Source organism: Podarcis melisellensis (genome assembly GCF_964234715.1).
Source record: "Podarcis melisellensis genome assembly, chromosome: 9".
Taxonomy (NCBI): Eukaryota; Metazoa; Chordata; class Lepidosauria; order Squamata; family Lacertidae; genus Podarcis; species Podarcis melisellensis.
The window spans coordinates 40,431,114-40,451,339 of NC_138541.1; the positions used below are offsets into that span (position 1 = coordinate 40,431,114).

The following is a 20,226-nucleotide window of genomic DNA, read 5'->3' on the forward strand; positions in this document are numbered from 1 at the left end:
TATTTACCATGCAACTCTCAGAAAAGCCACTGACTAGAAAGGTGAGTCGATGTATTAATCAAAGTAAAGCAAACAGGTGAGCAAGTCCCTGGGAAGCAGCCAAGAACAGAGATGGAGAGAGCGAGAGGAATCTGGCCCTGGGCGCACACGCACATCCCTCAGGATGACTTCAGGGCAGCCTGGTTTGCATCAGCTGAAGCGTCTCCTTCGTCCCCCCATTGTCAAGGCAATCACGTCTCTGCCTCTGGTGTCGCCTCTCCCAGCACTGTCGCCACCGGCCCGCATGGCCCTGCCTTCCCCATCATTCGCAACCCCTCCCCTTCCCCCCTCCTACCCCGGCAGCATCCGAATTCCCTCCTCTGCTTCCGATTGGAAGCCACGCTCCGGGCCGCCGTCGCGATTGGCTGCGTTCCGGTGACACTCAAGAGGGCGCATCGAGGGAGGCCGGCGCGAGAAGCCGCTGCTCGCCTGCTCGCCGCCGTCCTCGTCTTCCTCCTCGCCTGCCTATATCCCCTCACGGAGCTGCTGCTGAGGCGGCGTCACCGCGCGGTCGCAGAGAGGCGCTCCGGCAGGCGCGATGGTGAGTGCGAGGCGAGAGGCAGATGCGCCACAGGCTGCCGGGTCGCCTTTATTCGGGGAGGGGGAAAGCGGATATTTTGGCAGGGATGGGAAGGGAAGGATGCGCGATAAGAAGCGCGGCGCAGGGGACGGGAATAGCTTCGGAGTGCAAAGCGGGTCGCGAGCGGGGAGATGCGGCCGCAGTTGGGGCTCCCCCACAGCCGCGCGCTTTTCTTTCCTGGGCACAGTCCACCTGGAAGAGGAACGGGGGTGTGAAGGGGGAATATTGGCACTCCGCTCCTTTCCCTTGCAGAGGAAGTACCCGGGTTGGTACCCATCCCCAAACCCCCCTCCTTGGCTTTGTGGTTTTGCCTGAAGCTAGGCGCTCCTGTAAGCACCATCCACCTGGAGCAGGTGAAACGGGGGGGAGGCGGGGGAGAGAATAATCGCCGCCATCCCTACCTTTCTTCCCCGTTTCTCGAACCCAACCCGGATTCGTCCCCGTGTTTCCACGCACAAGCACATCACAAGCTTCGCCCCCTTTGCGCATTTGAGAGCTTTCCACCAACGCGGCTTTCCCGCTTTCCCCCCTCTTTGGCAGTACGGATTCGTCAATCACGCTCTGGAGCTTCTGGTGATCCGGAATTACGGCCCCGAGGTCTGGGAGGACATCAAGTAAGTGGGCGCCGCTTTCACCTGCCCGAAGGGCGCGCGCGCCGGCTCCCCTCTCCTTCTTCCCGCGCCCTGTGAGGGAACGGCGCGACCTTTCCCGCCGCCTTCCTCCTGAGGGGACTCTTTTTCCCCTCGCCGGGTTCTCACGCTCCGAAGGGGCGCCGGCAGGAGGCCGAGGGAGGGAAGCCTCTCCCGGGGGAGAGAGAGAACGAGACGAAGGGCCAGCAGGGCGGCCCTGGTCTCCCGGGTCTTCGCAGCCGGCAGCGGGCCCGTGGGAAGAGGCGAAGCCAGCCGCCTCCACGAGACCCGGCTCCGCAGCTGGTGGGAAAACGAAGTGGGCCGCGAGGAGGAGGAGGAGGAGCAGGAGGCCTGTGGACTTGCCGCACTTCCCACGGCGGCTGCCTTCCAGGAGATGAGGGCCGTCGACTACCCAATGTCTCGCCTCGGCCGCCAGACCGCAGGGCAGGCCCCAGGCTCCTATGGGGCGCGCAAGCCCCGCTGTGCTCGGTTGGAGAATCGTAGAGTTGGAAGGGACCCCCAGGGTCGTCTAGTCCAACTTCGTGCAATGCAGGAATCTCAGCTAAAGTATCCATGACAGATGGCCATCCATCTCATTTACAGCTGAGAAGGAAAATATGCCTTGAAAAGTCACAGTAAACTCATACCTTACTTATCAAAAACACAGGAAAGGTCATAAACACAAGGATTGCAGGGTCTCTGGAACTCTTCTTGAAGTTTTTAAAAGCAAAACGGGGAGCCGTATTTGCGTGTCCATTGTTTACTATGCACACAAAAAGGAGTTTGGGAGAATCTGAAAGCTTAATGATGTTTGAGTTGGTTCTGATCATGATTATTATCTTACTGTGGGCTCTTCATAGAACTGGCCTGTAAATTATTCTTCAGCAACCTCTCTGATTTCACACATGTTTTGTGAGTGTTGAAGATTAGCACCAAGACAATATAAGCATATAAGAGGATGCTTTTCAATCAAATCCACATTCCCTTCCATGTAGGTTGCACAGTTCACAGAAATTGAAAAGGGCTTTTAAATGTGAGATGAGTAATTGAAAGCGTGAGTTTGCTATGCATATATAAGGGTGAAGAGGTATTCTTGTGCTATATGCATTATGCTATCTGCACAGCCTTGCAGATTTGTTCTTTGTATTAATTCTCAAGAATGATCTCCATTTCCCCATTACTGAATTTAAAACAAAAACACCTCTTTGACATCATTCAGAAGCATATACTGAAACAGTGAACAAATATGGAATTTTGGAGCACATTGTCATCAGTATGCTGATGGCATACAGCTCTACATCTCCATAACATCTGACTCAGAGGCTGTGAAAGCTCTGGGCTGGTGTCTAAATGCAATGGTGGAATGGATGAGGGCCAATAACCTGCTTGAATTTTGCGAAGATATAGGCTCTTTCGATGGGTGGTTCCCATGTCCATCACGTTACCTGTTCCAGATGCTGACAACTTTTTTATTCCATCAGCCTCATGCAGACAATTAAGAATACATTTTCCCACCATGGTTTGTTGATTTCTGAATTTAATTTTTTACATGATATTTATTGTATGGTTTTATGTAAAGTTGTTATAAACTGCCCTGAATTTTTTTTTTATGAACAGTGATACAGAAATAGTTTTTTAAAATAAACACGTAATCTTGAATTCACACACAGATGCATCTAGCTTCTCAGAATCACCATTTTGTATTTAATCAGTGCCTTTGGTCATGTGCAGAATGCATGTCTAATACCAGTCAGCCACTATAGCACAGTCAGTCCAGGGGGCCAACCTTGCTTTACAAAAATATCAGCTTACTTTAAGTATCATGCAAGGAAAGTGTGTCAAAGAGAAGAACTTAAGTGATACATCCTCTCTCAAATCTACTCTGCTCACATTCACTTTTTTTTTCATCCAAAGGGATGGAAAAGAGGAATGGAAGAGCAATTACGCCATCCCAGTGCTTTTATTTCCTTCCCAGAATCTCAGCAGACTCCATTTATCAATCATGATCCTGCAAGAGAGTGGCAGGGGGTAAAGAGAGAATTTTTTTTTTAAAAAAAAGCAAAACGAAGTGCTATTCCTATTCCCATACAGTTCCATACATTCTAACGTTTGTAGCAGAAAAATGTACAGTGGTACCTCCGGTTGCGAATGGGATCCATTCCAGAGGTTAGGTTGCATCCCGAGGAATTCGCAACCAGAGGACCACTTCTGTGCATGCGCGCAGTGTGGTTTAGTGCTTCTGCGCATGTGCACTGCAAAACCCAGTAAAATACTTCTGGGTTTGCCGCGTTCACATCCCGAAGTTTACGTATCCAGAGGGATACGTAAGCGGAGATACAACTGTAGTTCTTCTCAGTCTGAAATCATTCTGATCCTCAGAATGTGCTGCTTTCAATCAAAATTGAGCTAGAGGCTGCTGGCAACAAGGGTGATGTGATTACTTGATATACATTTTATAACACTCACCTTGATTAGATTATCCATGCCTTTTCCTCCTTACGCATACCCCCGGTAAACGAAGAAGGAACTGGTGATTGCAGTCTTGGTATAGGCCCACCCACAACATCTTGGTTTATGCCCGCCAAAAATGCCTTTGGCCCATCTCCCGATGCTGAGACCCATAGCCTTAATTTGTTTTCAAATGGACACACTGTGGGGCAATCTGCAGTGAGCTTTTATTTTCAGAATGAAACTCATTTCTCAGTAAGTGCATTTCAGGGGCAAACTATGCAAGATTGTGTGTGGATTATGTAGGAAAAACAAGCACTCAGTCTCCATTGAGTCTAGAAAAAAACATGTGTATGCAGCCTCATGTCCTCCTGTTTCAGTTCCACCAAATGACTGCTTCTACTTACAGAGGTTCTTCAGAAGAGGGGAAAGAATAGGTGGATGCTGCTCCATCACATGCTTCCCTGATTCTGCCAGGCTTGCGCCTTGATTTGCATGGTGATCCAGTTGGGAACCTTGCTTTCTAAAGTCAGACTGCTCCCACCCTCCTTCATAAAGCGCAGTTACAATCTATCAAAAATTGTCAGGCCCCTGACACTGAAGGTGAGGTGAAAGAGAAGGAATTATGGAGAGAAGATGGAAGGATTTTGCCAGATTGTGCAGGAGTCAGGACAAGAGCAAAAGAAACACACTGTATTTATTATTTATTATATTTAATAGCATTTATATACTATTTACTGTGCCCCCCCTTTCTCACATGTGACTTTGGCAAACAAGGCAAATGTATTTCTCTTGTGATAGCATAACACCTATGTATTCTTGTAGCTGTGAGCAGTGTGCTGAATAAGCACCTTGGAGAGATTATTTCCCCCCCTGCAGTAAGTGAACTATGCTGTATATTTCTAATATGTAGTCTCTAACTCTTGTACTCTCATTTTCCTGACGTGAATTGTAATAGTGATGAAGTAGTGTGTATGGCTTTAATTCCTGCCAAGAACTGACATGTTTCTGATATATAGTTTTCTTAACTAAATTTGAGCTAAGCCTGGTATAAATTAGATTTGAATTATGCTACCTTAATTCTTGGAAGGAATGCATAGAGATGTCCATTTGGCTATAGCTGAATGTAGTCATTACAGTTGATAATATAATAATATTTTCAGCTGGTTAAGTCTGTCATTAGCATAAGAAATAACAATACAATCCTATGTATGTTTTCTCCGAAGTAACATTAATTCAGTGGGGCTTTCTTCCAGGTGGATGTGTAGTCTAAGTTTCATTAAAATTCTCAAAGTAATGCAGTTTTCAGGCTTCAGACATGACCAACCACAAGAACATATACTATATTGATGCTAACAAAGAATTTTTTTCCGCTAAGGCAGAAATTAAAAAATGTACTTAAAAAAAATCTATAACAGCCACTCCTTATACATCATGTTCAAACTGACTAAGTTAGGACTTACATCATGGTACCAGAATTACTTACCTTGAAATTACAATAAAGCAAGAATTTTATCTCTGTGCGCACACAGATAGATGGATACACACACACACACACAGATGATGATACCAAATTTTATTTCATATTGAATGTTTGTAGCCAAGTTGCAGCTTAGTTAGTTTTTATTAATTAGTAAATTTAATTTGTACTCTCACTCCACTGTCTCTTAGCCTTAATGGTCTCTCTCAAATTTCCATTTAGTGATGGGAGAAACCCCACAAAGTAGAAATGATTCTTCATGCAACTATTAAGTTAAGTCACAGTCTAGGTCAGGGGTAGTCAACCTTTTTATACCTACCGCCCACCTAGAATCTTGAAACACCCACTAGTGGGTGGTAGGGACCAGGTTGACAACTCCTGGTCTAGAGGTTCCCTGGCCCATTGTCCCCAAGAGCTGGAAAGTCATTTGGTCTTATAGTGCCATTACTTGTGCTTATGGAGTCCAAAAGCACATCTGATTTAGTAGCAATAGGATCCCATTACCAAGATGGCTGTCTCTGTATGGAATACCTTCAGTATTCTCCAGATTCATTCTTTGTTCCTTCTCTTCTACCTGACCACATCTGGTAATCAAGAACTCTGATGGCTTCTTCTAGACTTGACCTTGCTGCAAATAAATTTTTATTTATCTTATTCATAAAAAAATTATACACCACTTGATTGCCACCCCCTCAAACCTTTTCCATGATGTAAAACCATATTTGTAAAAGAAGGAATATCAGTGTATCTCTGTCTTTGAAGTGTTATATATGGAAGTTCATGACAAAACTACGTTTATTTATATCTTCATATTTATAGTCCACCTGATCTCACTGCATCAGGATGTAGCTGGATCAAAGGCTAGAGTTTCTCCTAGAATTTTCTAGCTGGACACAGTTAGCCATAGTCAAGAAGTGCCACATCAAGATCAAAGGCATGCAAGCAAAGGTCCAGAAAACAGATTAAATCCAGATGTGTGAAACCACAGAACAACCATTCTGCCAAGAAACAGTCTCAGAAAGGAAGGCTGGAAACAGCGGAGACATAGCAATCAGGTTTGGCTAGAGCAGTAGCATCCAGGGTTGAGTTTCATAACAGAATCCCTGAAGATTTCGTTTCATTTGGTACTCTGCTCTTTTTGACCATGAAACATGGCCAGCAAAGAGATCCCATCTTGTCCTAACTAGCTTATTTCAGTAAGCTATCTTCATATGTTCCTTCCCCTGCCATGTCTATGTGTCAGACAACTTAAAATATAGTTGAACCAGGAAGTGACTAACTTAGAGCCATTAATTTCAGTGTGTCTACTCTGTGTAGAACTTAGTTGGATACAACTATCTGAAAGTCCTATTCAGATAATTGGTCTGCATGTATTCAAAGAACACATGAAAGGAGACCAGGGCTGCATGCACCAGCCCTGTCACATACATTTAATCCTGTTGGTAGCTCCACTTCTGAATGCACAAAGATGTGAAGGAGGATTCTAAGCATGTTCAAAATCATCATGTGAATGTCGGGAGTGAAGCAGATGGAATTTTTTGGGGGTGGGGGCAGAGCATGCGTCCCTTGCATGTGTTATTTGAACATGAGTAGACCTAATACTTTGGTAGTCCTAAACTCATCATACTCGGGAATGGCCCTGATTCCATGTAGATTCTAGGGCTATTGCATATTTGGTACCAGTATCTGTTATTTTTGGCCTAAAGTTGCAGAATAGTGCACGCTGCTTATCCGGCACCAGTTGAGACTAGCTTAATTTACCACTTAGCGTAATGCAGTGGTACCTTGGCTCAAGAACAGCTTAGTTTATGAACAACTTGGATTAAGAACGCTGAAAACCCGGAAGTAGGTGTATCGGTTTGTGAACTTTGCCATGGAAGCAGAACATGTTCCTCTTCCTGTTGAGTGTGTTCCAGTTGTAAATTGAGTCCCCCGCTGCTATGAAAAAGCACGTCTTGGTTTAAAAACGGACTTCCAGAACAGATTAAGTTCGTAAACTAAGGTACCACTATATGTTGAATTTTGTTTTCATGCCTTTTTAAGTGATAAGGGCAAGCAATCAATTCTCTTCATTAAAAAATAAATCTGACCACAGTGAAAATGTAATGGTAATAAAAAGTGATTTAGCATCCTCTCCTGCTCACTTCCCAAAATAACAGAGATATGTATGATGGGATCTTTGTAGCTTGTTAAAGTACAGTTGTCATATTTAGTCTTTAGGAACTTGGGGAAATTTGCCCAGCTGTAATAGTCTGTAGGTTTAGGCTTCTATACATAGAAAACATTTTGCTTCTGCTGAAAATGCAAAAGAGTTCTGTGTTTAGATTTTCCAAGACTTGCTAACACAACTAACTGTGTTTTGTACAAACCTCAGCAATATGTAGATGACAAGGTGATGCTCTGCAGTAAGATGTGCATTTGGGGTTTGTGTGAAGGCTTGAGAACTTTCTTACCCGACGTGTCTCAAATGTTTTAGAAGCACACAGAAATTGACAGAAGCATAGTTGTCAACTTTTCACTTTTTTAAAGGGAGATTCCGTTATTCTGAATAGGATTCCTCGCAAGAAAAGGGAAAAGTTGACAGCTATGCAAAAGTGTGACAGCATATCCAATTTCTATTTACTAGAGTATACTCATCTGTATGCTGCAGCAATCTCCGAACTATGGAGGAAATACAACAGTGTTTATCAACCAATGGAGCAGACATTGTTGGTGGAATGGATTCCTGCCTGCGTATCCCCTGCAATCTTCTCCAGAGGGTGGGGGGAGGGATTGACTGGAGAGGTAGGAGAAGTCCCATTACACAAGTGAAAGTTTGCTCTTCCACTCAGTTGTGTGAATGGCTTTCTTAGAGTAAATTGCAAACACATGGGGAGGAATTTGTATCAGAACCCTCACATGGGAGTCAGAAGCTTTAGCCTTCAGGCCCCCATTGTTGTCCAAAATGGATTTGGCTCCCTGCATTTGCAATTTATTTGCATGGGGAGAAGCTCCCTTTTCTTGTGACTGGCATCTTGCATATTTGATAATTCAAAGATGCTAAAGGATACTAAAAAGATACAAAAACTATTCAATTTCTGATGTTTATAATATTGTTACAATTCTCATCTACAAAGGGGTATTTTTGGTGGGACCATAGAAGTCACTGTGTTTCAGCTGAATTTTAAAAAACTGCTCCATTTACTACTCCCCAGCATAATTTATCTGCACGCACTGGAAGAGTGAGTAGGATTTTTGCCTGTAGTCTTTTACTTTGTGCCCAACTTAAATGCAGTTTTAATGGCTATGAATAATCCATCCAGAATACATCAATAGAACAATTCATTTCTTCTCAGTGGCGGAAAGAAAGTAGATTTAAATTGCATTTCATTGTAGCAGTTAGCCAAAAAAGATGAAAATGTATATCTAGGCTCAATATAATGCATATTTTTGCTCTTTGGAAAAGAATATTACCTGTGGTCTTCCTTGACTTGTAATTATATTTACTAAACAGGTATATTAACTAATCAGTCATGTCCATAATGGCTAGAAAAGTTGCTAGGGTGTAACAAAGGAGCCACATTTTCTGATTCCTCAGCAATAAAAGATTGATTAAATTAATGTGGTTAATTCCATTTTTAAACTTTTAATACTTTAAATACTTAAACTTTGAACATTTAAAGATGTGCACTGCAACCTTATATATGTCTATTCAGAGCTAAGCACCATTGATTTCAGTGAGACTTACAGGTAAGTGTGTATAGGATTGCAGTCTTAAAGAGCTCAGTTGATACCATCAGTCGTTAGGTTCTTTCTGAACCATGTTCAGAGGTTCAAAATTCTTTGCAGAATCACAATGTGTAAAAACTAACAGCAAGAGCAGGGGAAATATTCCTCTTTCCCTCCGTGTTGGTACATGAAATTTAAATAGCTGAGTTGGACTTGGGGAGGACTGCATTTATGGTCTCTACTTTTTCACAACAGGTGATGTATCCTATGTGGCATCATTCAGAAATTCGGAATGTGGTATCAGTATGCTGATGACACCAAGTATTTTTGTTGCTGTCTTGATCCAGAAGCATTATTGGTAGTTCTAAGCCAGTACCTGGAGGCTATGATCAGATGAAAACTGAGCCAGAGAACGTACAGTTGCTGATAGCTTCCATTACGTAATATTAATGTGTTCAGCATTATATTAACATGCAGTTTTGAAGAGGTTGGGTTGCCCATTCTGGATGGGTCACACTGCCCTAGAAGCATCAAATTCATTCACATTTTAGAAGTGCTTGTCGACCCCATTCTGCTTCTGGATGTCTGTAACAAAGAGTGCTTTTAAGCAGCGGAGCTTTATTTGCTTGCTGCACGTGACTTGATCCTGTAGCACAAGAAACCTGCTATAAATATCCACAGTTTGGCAACCTCCTGTATTTTCACTGTAAGAGAACTCTCCATGGGGCTACAAGCCATGTACTAAATGGCTATCTAGCTTTTAACTTGTACAGACTGTAAAGAGCTGCTCTTGCTTGACTTAATTAGCTACTAGTGAGCATCTGTTAGGGGTAAGGTGTTAAACTTTACATTTATCTGTCTAATCAGTCTTACCCATGAGCATATTAATAGGGGATATTTTGCCAACTATCCAGTTCTTGCAGTTTATCATGGGCAAAGAAGGAATTGATGGATTCATACAGTTGACTCTCCCACAGATCAGGATACCCTCCCCCTATTTCCCCCCGACTGGATATATATATATATATATATATATATATATATATATATATATATGAGTCCACATTTTCCGTACTTGGGAATTTATACAGGAATAGAAACTGTACAAATAAATTCTTATGTAGCATTACTAGATTTTAAAGCACGTAGCTAACAAGGTGAATATTTTTCCATCCCTATCACTTGATTTATTCATTTCATATAATTTATATATGTCTTTTAACTAGAAATCCCAAAGCAGCATATAGCAATAGCAGTTTGAGATAACCTATATATACACAGCTTGTCTCTTGTTCATAGCAGCATTTATGAAGCTCTGAATCAGGACAGTTGGTTCAGTGAAATTTGGGATGAAAACACTCAGAAAGGGGTGCATTTGGGATGAAAACACCCAGAAAGGGGTGCATGAGATTGAAAGGTTTACCTACCAGCAGCCTCTCAAAACTTCCTTTTAGTATCTACCCAGGAGTTCTTAAAGAAGTCAAATGTGAAATTGCTGATCTTCTAACAAAAAATTGTAGCTTGTTCCTAAGATCAGCCTCTATACCTGAAAACTAGAAGGGACCTCAGAAATCACAGCCCAATTAATGCCTCTTTCAGGAAAACTGCTGAAAAGTACTGTATTAACAAAGACAAAACTCTCAAACATATAGAAGAACAAGTCTTGCTGAAGTCCTTTCTTGGTAACCTATTAGAGTTCTTTGATACTGTCAACCAGCGTATAGATAGAGGTGATCTACTTCACACCATCTGCTTAGACTTTCAAAAAGCTTTACACACACACACACACACACACACACACAATACCTTACCAAAGATTTCCCGAGTTAGCTTAGCAGTTGTGGAATATGAGGAAAGGCTATCTTTTAGCTCAGCAACTGGTTAAGAAATAGGAAGCAGAGAGTAGAAATAAATGGACAGTTTTCCCAGTTGGAAGGATTCTTGTAGAAAGTAGAGTCACCCAAGGGTGGATACTGGGACTTGTTCATAAATGAGCAGTGAGGTAGAAAATTTGCTTAGGGTGGATTAAACCAAAAGGGGTAGTGAAGAGCTTCAAAAAGATTCTTCTGACTAAGTGTAAACAAGTTTAAAGTGCTGCACACTGGGACAAAAAAAGAGAGAGCTAAATTTTCAATGCTCATGAAAATTTGGTGGTGTTGGACCAGGAATGAGACTTTGGGTCATAGTGAAGAGCTCAATAAAAATGTCAACCTAGTGTGCAGCAGATGTGAAAAAGGCAAATTGCATGCTCAGAATCATGAAGAAAGGGGTTGAAAATAAAATGCCAGTATTGTGATGCCATTATACAAATCTGTGGGGTGATTGCACTTGGAATACTGTGTACAGTTCTGGTTGCTTCACCTCAGAAAGGATCTTGGCAGTGTTGGGAAATAGCAACAAAAATGAGCAAGGGAATAGAGCAACTTCCCTGTGAGGAAAAGCAGCATCATTTGGGGGGGGGGTTAATTTAGAGAAAAGGAGTGTAAGATGAGTCATGAAATAGTGTGTATGCATGGTGGAGCAAGTGGACAGAGAAGTTTTTCATAACTCTAGAACCTGGGGACATCCCATAAAGCTGAATGTTAGAAGAGTCAGGGCAGATGAAAGTAAGTTCTTTATGCAGTGTGTATAAAATTATAGAATTCACTCCTACAAGAGGTAGTGATGGTCACCAGCTTAATGGCTCTAAACGGTTAGACAAATTCATGGATAATTAAGGCTACCAATGCCAATTATCCACAATGGTGAGCTTCTACCTCAAATGTTAGAGGTAGTGTGCTTCTGAAAACCAGTTGCTAGGAACCACTGGTGGAGAAAGTGCAGTTGCACTCAGGCCCTGGTTTTGCACTTCTCATTGGCTTCTGGTTGACCACAGCAGGAACAGGGGGCTGGGCCAGATGGGCCATTGGCTTCATCACAGGCTCTTCCTATATTCACCATGTTTGCAGACTGATTACTATTATTAAAGAAGAGTCATAAATATGGTTTCCAGTGTTGTGTAGTGGTTAAGAGCGGTGGACTCGTAATCTGGTGAACTGGGTTTGCTTCCCCACTCCTCCACATGCAGCTGCTGGGTGACCTTGGGCCAGTCACACTTCTCTGAAGTCTCTCAGCCTCACTCACTTCACAGAGTGTTTGTTTGTTGTGGGGAAAGAAGGGAAACAAGAATGTTAGCCGCTTTGAGACTCCTTCGGGTAGTGATAAAGCGGGATATCAAATCCAAACTCCTTCTCCTTCTTCTCTTCTTTTCTTTAATGAAGCATTCTTTTAAATTAATTTGTTTTATAAAGGAAGCTAATGTGTGTTAGGAATATTAACACACAGTTTATTTTATATGTTACATCTGATTTTTTAAAATACCGGTAATCAATAGATTATATGATTTTGAAAGCCAACATTAAGCACACTCATGCACAGTCCAGAGAACCAGCAAAAATAGCCATGCATTCTGAGTGTTATAAATAGAACTATTTACTTTATGCAGAAAGTCAGTTCCTTGGACAGATTCCCATTTTTATTTAATTTTGTTACTCATAATTTTTTCCACTAACTGAATGTTTACAATATTTACAGAACCTTTAAGAATGAGGCGGGCAATACACCCAGCTTATGAAACATATATGACCTTGTGTTTGACCTACCAGTGGGGAAACTGGAGGTGAAAGAGAACAGGGCTTCTGTAACAATTGTGTAAAGGGAGCTTTGGCTGGTGCAGTTTGTCATATCAAACTGATAGAAGTTGAATTCCCCTCTCCTACACAATACGGCAGGTACTGAAACCCTGCCATCCTTTGCTTTTGTCAGCATAATTCCCCAAGTGGTATTTATGGAGAGTCACCCATGGCATCGATTCAGGGCCACACTGTGACCTCCAGTATGTGTCTGCCATGTAGAATTCAGGCTTTACTCTCATATTTTAGTTGCAAGCAAAATGCCTGCCATTTTGACAGATGAGGCTTGCAATCCATTGGGCTTCTGTGCTCCCTGCCCATTGAGGTGTCCTTTTCATTGAAGTTGGGGAGCCCAGTGTTGAGAAGAGGTCAAGTTTTGTTCTCATCGCAAAAGCATCCAGACATGCAGCACTTTACTTTCTCACAGAAATGAATGAATGCAGTTTGTTCCTCTAGTAAGCAAGAAAAGGATGGTGACATGTCGTGGGCAGCTCACTCTACTCTGTACCTTGGTGATGCTAATCAGTGGATAGCCCTATTTTTGCTTTCCTTTTTGATGATGCTAAACTGGTGTTTTTTAAAAAAATAAAAATAAAAAATAGATTAAAATTGCATTCCATTCTTCATAGAAGGAGCTCAGAGCAGATATATGCTTTTTATCAGTTAGGCTGACAGACCTATTTGCCCAGTGTGAGCTTCTTCAAGTGGGGAATTGTGCCGAAGTTGCCCATGTGGAAACTCAGTGCCTTGGCTGCAGCAACATGTTGAGGAAGGTCTGGAACACTTGTGTTGTGGTGGCAGGAATAGAAGCTTTCTTTGTAACAGAATGACTAACCTTTAGACGTGTGTTATTGTTATGGTGTTAGCACTGGTATCATACTCCAGCACACTATATACAGAGATCACCAAATATTTCACAAAATATGTGAACCCAGAGAGAGATCTTAAGTGACCAACCTTAAAGTTTTTCAAATTCCATATCTTCCCATGGTTGATGACCTCTAAGTGCTGTGCCTCTATCGTTTTGCCTTCTGGATTACCATGCTGTTGGTAAGTCAGTGAGATCCAACTATAGTGCCATGCACATACAGTGAGATGCAAAGCTTTGTGCTTCTATACAAAGGAGGAAGATATTCAGCCAATGTGGTGAGTTTGGATTCTTCTGGCAGCCAGTCTGTAATACATGAGGTTATGTTACATGCATGCATCTGTGTCTGTTTGGGGTTTATTCAGAGGTGAACATTAATCTGAATTGAGGTGACTTTTAGAAACCTGATTTGAAATGGCTGCATGATAGTATCTGTTGAACAACAAGGTCTACTTACACACAATAGTGGCAAAAAGCCCAACAGAAACAATGCCTGACATATAAAAGCAACCTTGGATTTTTATTTTTTTTTAAGAACGTGTTTTAAGTGTCATACACATACGCAGGAAAAGTTTAATTGCAAGGGAATACAGTTCTGTGCTATATTTAATTGTTCATGGCAGCATAGTACGTAAGTTTTCCAGGGAAGCTTGAATATATTCACATCTATGAAGTTTGTAGCACTTTCTTTTACCCTTCTTACATTGTAGCCGTTCTATGTTGCAATTGCCCTCTTGGGAGCATTGCTACAAATGAGCTCTTCCTCTTTATATTAAACATTTATTGTAGGGAGTTTCATAGTGAATAGGAAATGTATTATAGATAAAATGTCAAGGTTATATGTCACAAGACTGAAAAGCTTCTAACATAACCATAAATCACAGTAAGGAGAAACACTGCAAGCTCTGAAGTTTGACAATGGTACGGCAAAAAACATGTATTGCGATCTGATTTGTGTGCTTGGATACTTGCAGTAAAGTTTTACTTTACAGTAAAACAACCAGAGTGGCTTGACCTCAGCTGAAAATTGTATTTTCACCCCCCCCCGCATGATTTCATCCGACCAAAGTTAAGAACTTTTATGTCCCATATTTACAATGTGAGAGTTGGTCACATATTTTAAAGCTCTCCCACTGACTTTAATACAGCTTAAATGAGCTTAGCTTTGTCTGAATTGTGTCCATTGAAGTGAGTTCTGCAAATTGATTTACATGTAATGCTAATCCAGACCTTGCCTTAGTACAAATGCACAAGCGTGATGGTTTCTGGAGAGGAGATCATGACCACTATGTGAACATGTAACCTCCAGCAGATAAAACACCCTCATGCTTTCTCTGCATTTTCCAGAGTAAGCTTCAAAACATCTAGAAGTAGGGGAGAAATCAGATAAATTGGAAGAAAATGAGGACAGCCCTATCATACAGTAAGAAGAAACAGTCTGCTACGTGTGATAAAATTTAGGGAACAGGTGAAGGTAGAAAGTGATGCTTGAACTTTTGAAAGTTTATCTTGGCTGTGGGGGTTGCCATTTGGAGCTCTGCTTCAAGCAGCAAAATCACCTGGGCACTGAGAGAAAAAGTGGTTGGATGCTGAGCAAATGATGTGGAGAAGGAGTGTCTCATTAGGTTATTTCCCAGGGTATGTACTTAGGGTTGAAACCTGAAGTCATCCTTTTTGCACATAGTGAAATTATGCTGCATATCCAAACTTGCAACTGAACTCTGTTGTCTCCAAATCCTCAGAGCTAAATGAACAATTCTTGCCCCCCCCCACTGTGGAGAGTGGGGGCCAAGAGAAAATGCCTTGATGAGTTAGACGTGGTCTGCAAGATGCCTAATTACTCTTGGCCTTGCTAGTCCTGTGTCCTTTTAATGGCTAATTCCTGTTAGCGTTTTAGCAGATACATTCTGCAAACTAGAAGGCAATGATGAAAATAATCAGTTCCTGTTACTTTTTTCATTCCCATGTTCTTGTGACATATAAAAGCATTACAGGGTTTGAAAACAGTTGTGAACTATTTATTCATGGTTGTAAATTAATACCTCCACTATATATATAGTCTAATACTTGGCAGATATTTTGTACATTGTGGAGAGCCAATACATTGTATTTAGTTACAGCACGGTTATCATAATAACATAGTATATTCTCAAAAATAGATGTGTTTTCAAAAGACAAGTTGATTATGTACAGAGATCTGGAGTTAAACTCGTTTGTTCGCCTTTCTAGAGCTGTTGTTAAGCTCCCTCCCCCTTCCATATACACTTACTGGTTTTTTTGTACTTTAATCTAGTTAAGCACTGAAGCACACCCTGTTTTGAAAAGAAAGATGACACCAATCATAAATCACATTGTTTTTCTATTTGTTTGACTTGGCAGCCATTTTAAAAGAAAACCTCCCACACGTAGACATTAAAAGCTTGCTACTATACTGGATGAACTTTATGAGAAACCAACCTCAGCTGCAGATGGGAGTTTTCCAAAGATTACTGCCCAAGGGTAGTTTTGAACCAGCATCTTAAGACAATCACAGTTACTGATCTTATTACCTCAGTGTATAAGGATTCCAATATTTCACCACAGTTATCACTAACTTTTGAAGATATTTTGCATTGAAAAGTATGGATGAAATCTCAGAAGACTATGACCCCCACAAAAGTTTCTATTTTGAGATTTCAGCCTTACTTTCTATGGCAAGTTTTTTTCATGTATCTTTCCATGTGGTAATATTGCGAATATTCTCTTTGTAATACAGTATTTAGGTTTGGATCCAGACTTCCCCTTCTGCAGGTTCAAGGGCTCCTTTCATTGCAAATGGCTTCAAGATCCATTAGAGCTTCCCTATGGAAGTAGGACCCAGGGAGGAGATGCTTTTCATAGATTGTTCCCTACTGCTCCTTCCATTACCTGTCAGACTGTTCTAGGGGTATTCCAATCATACAGAGGAGATTTTTAAGAGTTACTGGGGGCTTCAGGGAGAAGGAGAGATTGACAAGAATCACCTTCTCCTCTTCTGCCCTTGGAAGTGTCCACTCTCTGGTGTTCTGCCCCCAGTGAGTCTGCTTTTAATCCCGAGTGAACCAAATATGAGAGATACAATGTGGTTGTGGCCAAGCAAGGTTTTGAAAACTCTCTTCAGGCCTGAATAAAACACTCTGTTGTGCACGATATCTTGACTTATCCCTCTCAATTTCTTATGATTATATATCCATAACTGCTCCAATGTATTAATATCAACAGGACCACATGAGCCAACAGGCCAGATTGGCATTTTAGTCTGCAATTCCTATTATAATCAGTGGGAATTGCACCATGTTCCCAAGAGTAGCTTTTCAGAAACATTGCAATGTATTTCAAAACAAACAAAAATGCTTTTTCCCATGGAAAGTCCAAAGCAGACAGTACATGAAATAAAAATTAAAGGCTTTGCTGGGTTTAGCCATTGAATTTCTGTTGTGGGCCATTTTACACGTAAACAGGATGCTAGTACTATTATAGCCATACTTAACTAGTGTAAATGTATTTTAATTTAAGACCAAGGTTTTTTTTATGTTGCTCACAACCGAAGTCTCACAGCCACCTGGTCTTGCATTGGACTTATTTCGTATCCCAGATGGTATAATGAGAAAATGGTGGTGGGGTGGGAAGGAAGTTGAACATGTGTGCGTTTGTGTGTGTCCTGTTATTGATGTCCTGATGTGTGTGTGTTAGAACATGGGGGAGCCACACCCACTTTGGCACATAGCCTCCAGAAGGAGATGCAACCCTTTGCCAAAAAATGCTAACTCCCTCCTGTCCCTGTGTGCACACACACACAAATGCTTCCCCCTTGATCACTCTAATCCATGGACTAGATAGGATCGTTGAAGGGAAATCATATGTGTGCATGATTGTGTGGAAAGCAGAGGTGTTCAGTCATCCTTTACAAGTTTGCTTTCAGCAATCTGCAATGCCTGCCCTAAGTATTCTGCAGGATCTTGGTACACCCCCATTGTTTTTTATCTATGCAAACCCTTACTGCAAACAATTAATGCTTCTTGTCCCTGTACATGTTCCCACAATTTAAAAATATTTAGAAAGTGTGTATCTACTTCAGAAATAGTGCCCTTGATTCGTTGCATTGTGACGCTCATTCCAAAGCAGACACAATGATATGAAGGGTTGGCTAAATGATATGTTAGTCCCATATTCTTTGTGATGACGTAGGATGAGATTGTCTACAGTCTGCTAAGGTTCAGGAATCACTGAGAGAGGATAGACATAACCACCCTGCTTGTGATAACTGTTCATTCCTTCTCTTTTGTTTTACCCAATGCATTTTATTCTATTTTTTGGGCATAACAACAAACAGCTAAGGTCCACAACTCTTACTTTTTTTTTTTAGTGTGGAAAGATGCACACAGTAAAACATATCTGAATACCACTCTATATTTCTAAGAAGTTCTGTCCAGCCTATTCTGATGAGTTAATCATTCTGACAGTGTCAGTTGCCATGTCCTGGCAAGCCAGCCTGTAGCAGCATAACCTGCTTATACCTCTCAGTTACATGCTACCTCCATGCCCGCAACCTCTTAATAACACCAAATTCATGTAGAGATATGTTTTCAATGGCCCATGATATGCTAGCAAATATTCAGAGGTGAGCACTTGTTTAAATCGTATCTGAGAAACTCCTATAAACTGCAAACCACGATCTCTCTGGACATTCCCATCGCAAAGGAAAGGAAGCTCCTCTCATTCCACACTCCTGGCAACACTTGGAGGGCAGTGAATTATTTATGTCATGCATTCTTTGTGAGATCATATGTCAGCACTGATTTGTGTATTCTAGCTATTCTATAGAATTGTATTATATTTTCTACATGTATTCCTATTCTGCTTGGGGCATCGCTCATTTGTGCAGTTCTGCATGCAATTCCTCAGGCTTCACTGAGATGGTTTCTGGGCCAGCATTTTATCCAAGAAACTGAAATAATTTTTCCATTGACAATTTGCTCAAGCAATCTTTCCTTTTTGATGAGTACTTTCCAGCGATAACAACTTTTTGCTTGTCAGATGAGAGTTCTTTGATGCTCAAGTACTACATAGAAGTGAGTTGTATGAAATTACTGATGGAGCTTATTAGGCCCAAGGGCAATATGTTTGGAGGAGAGGGCATGCATCTACATGTTCCAGTCTCAAACAAAAAAGTTAGTTACTATGATTACAACTGATTCCTTTTCTTTGGGAGTGGCATGTTTTTCTGGGTTCATTGCTACCTTGCCTTACTTTCAGCCCAAATGTTTGCATAAATAAAGCTGTGGCTTTTCATGCCATGCTACTTGTGTGTTCTGATTTATTGGTTGAAAAAAACAATGGAAGCAGGTGCAGGAGCCTGCAAGTTAATAATTAACTCCATTTATGGTGGCTATTGTTTTTAACATTTGTTTTCTTAAAAGTATCTTTTTCTTTTTATATATGTATAAAAGGTCATTTCTGACCAAGATGAACATAATATGGCTTTTCTTAAATGGGATATGCAATGAGGCGAACATGTCTTTTTCCATCATAACACTCCTCTAGGAAAATAGCATTTCCCCAGCATTTTGTTGCTAGGAAAAAATGCAAGTTTCTTGCCCTGCACAGCTGATAAATGTGGAATGTCTGGGATATGGATGAGTGAAGCTCCTAAGCACATCTTGACATTTGTAATACTGCCAAGTGATTAAGGAAACAACTCCTCATACTGTAGTTTGGGGAAAGTTTTAGATTCTGTTACTCTGGTAATTCTCCTTAATGGTGAGGCTGAATGCTGTTGTGTTATAGCACCTGAAAAGAGGGGTGGCTCATATAACTATTCACACACACTAAAATGGGATATAGCCATTTCAGGACTTGCTTCTCTTCCTCCATTACTTCTTCAGTTGGTTGAAACCTGGATGTTTCTGAACAGACATCTTCCATGTGAGAGAATTAAGAAATTTGCCTTCCATCTGCAAAAAAACCCCTGCTTTCTGTCCACAGGATAGGGATGGATAATGATGTTAATAGTACCAAAGAACCGGGACTTGGCCTACTTTATTCTCTCCTTTTATCTGTTCATCAGCAGACAGAACAACAGTGCATTGCAGACTTCATTATACTTACAAAATTAGAAAATCAATCCAACTATTATACATTTCTCATTTCTATATTGAAAAAAAGTTATCTAAAATGTTATAGTATCAGTACACTATCTCTTTCACTATCTAAAGTTTTTAAAAATTTGTAAGATCAAAATAATTTCTCAAGGTATTATTGAGGGAGCATCTTCCAGTTTTGAGCAATTAGTATGTTAAAGGTAAAGGTACCCCTGACCATTACGTCCAGTCATGGCCGACTCTGGGGTTGCGGCGCTCATCTCGCTTTATTTGCCGAGGGAACCGGCGTACAGCTTCCAGGTCATGTGGCCAGCATGACTAAGCCGCTTCTGGTGAACCAGAGCAGCACACAGAAACGCCGTTTACCTTCCCACCGGAGCGGTACCTATTTAACTACTTGCACTTTGGCATGCTTTCGAACTGCTAGGTTGGCAGGAGCAGGGACCGAGCAATGGAAGCTCAACCCGTCACGGGGATTCGAACTGCCGACCTTCTGATCAGCAAGTCCTAGGCTCTGTGGTTTAACCCACAGCGCCACCCACATCCCAAATAGTATGTTAGCTGCTGATATAAAATGAAAACTGACTCTGTTTATTCCAGACTTCCTTCAAATAATTTAAGATTGCTGTCTCTGGATTGTATGGTATCTTTATACCTAGCATACTCTGAACCTTCTCAGCTAAT

At 41.4% G+C, this 20,226-nt stretch overlaps 1 protein-coding gene across 1 annotated transcript in view; it reads left to right on the top strand.

Annotated features, from left to right (window-relative positions):
• Positions 1–414: 414 nt before the first annotated feature.
• Positions 415–20,226, top strand: part of GUCY1B1 (guanylate cyclase 1 soluble subunit beta 1) — a 40,902-nt gene continuing 21,090 nt past the window's right edge. The window contains exons 1-2 of the mRNA XM_081926063.1: positions 415–580; positions 1,160–1,233. Coding sequence (XP_081782189.1) covers positions 578–580; positions 1,160–1,233 — 77 coding nt within the window. The 5' untranslated portion in view covers positions 415–577. The remainder of the gene's footprint in view (positions 581–1,159; positions 1,234–20,226) is intronic.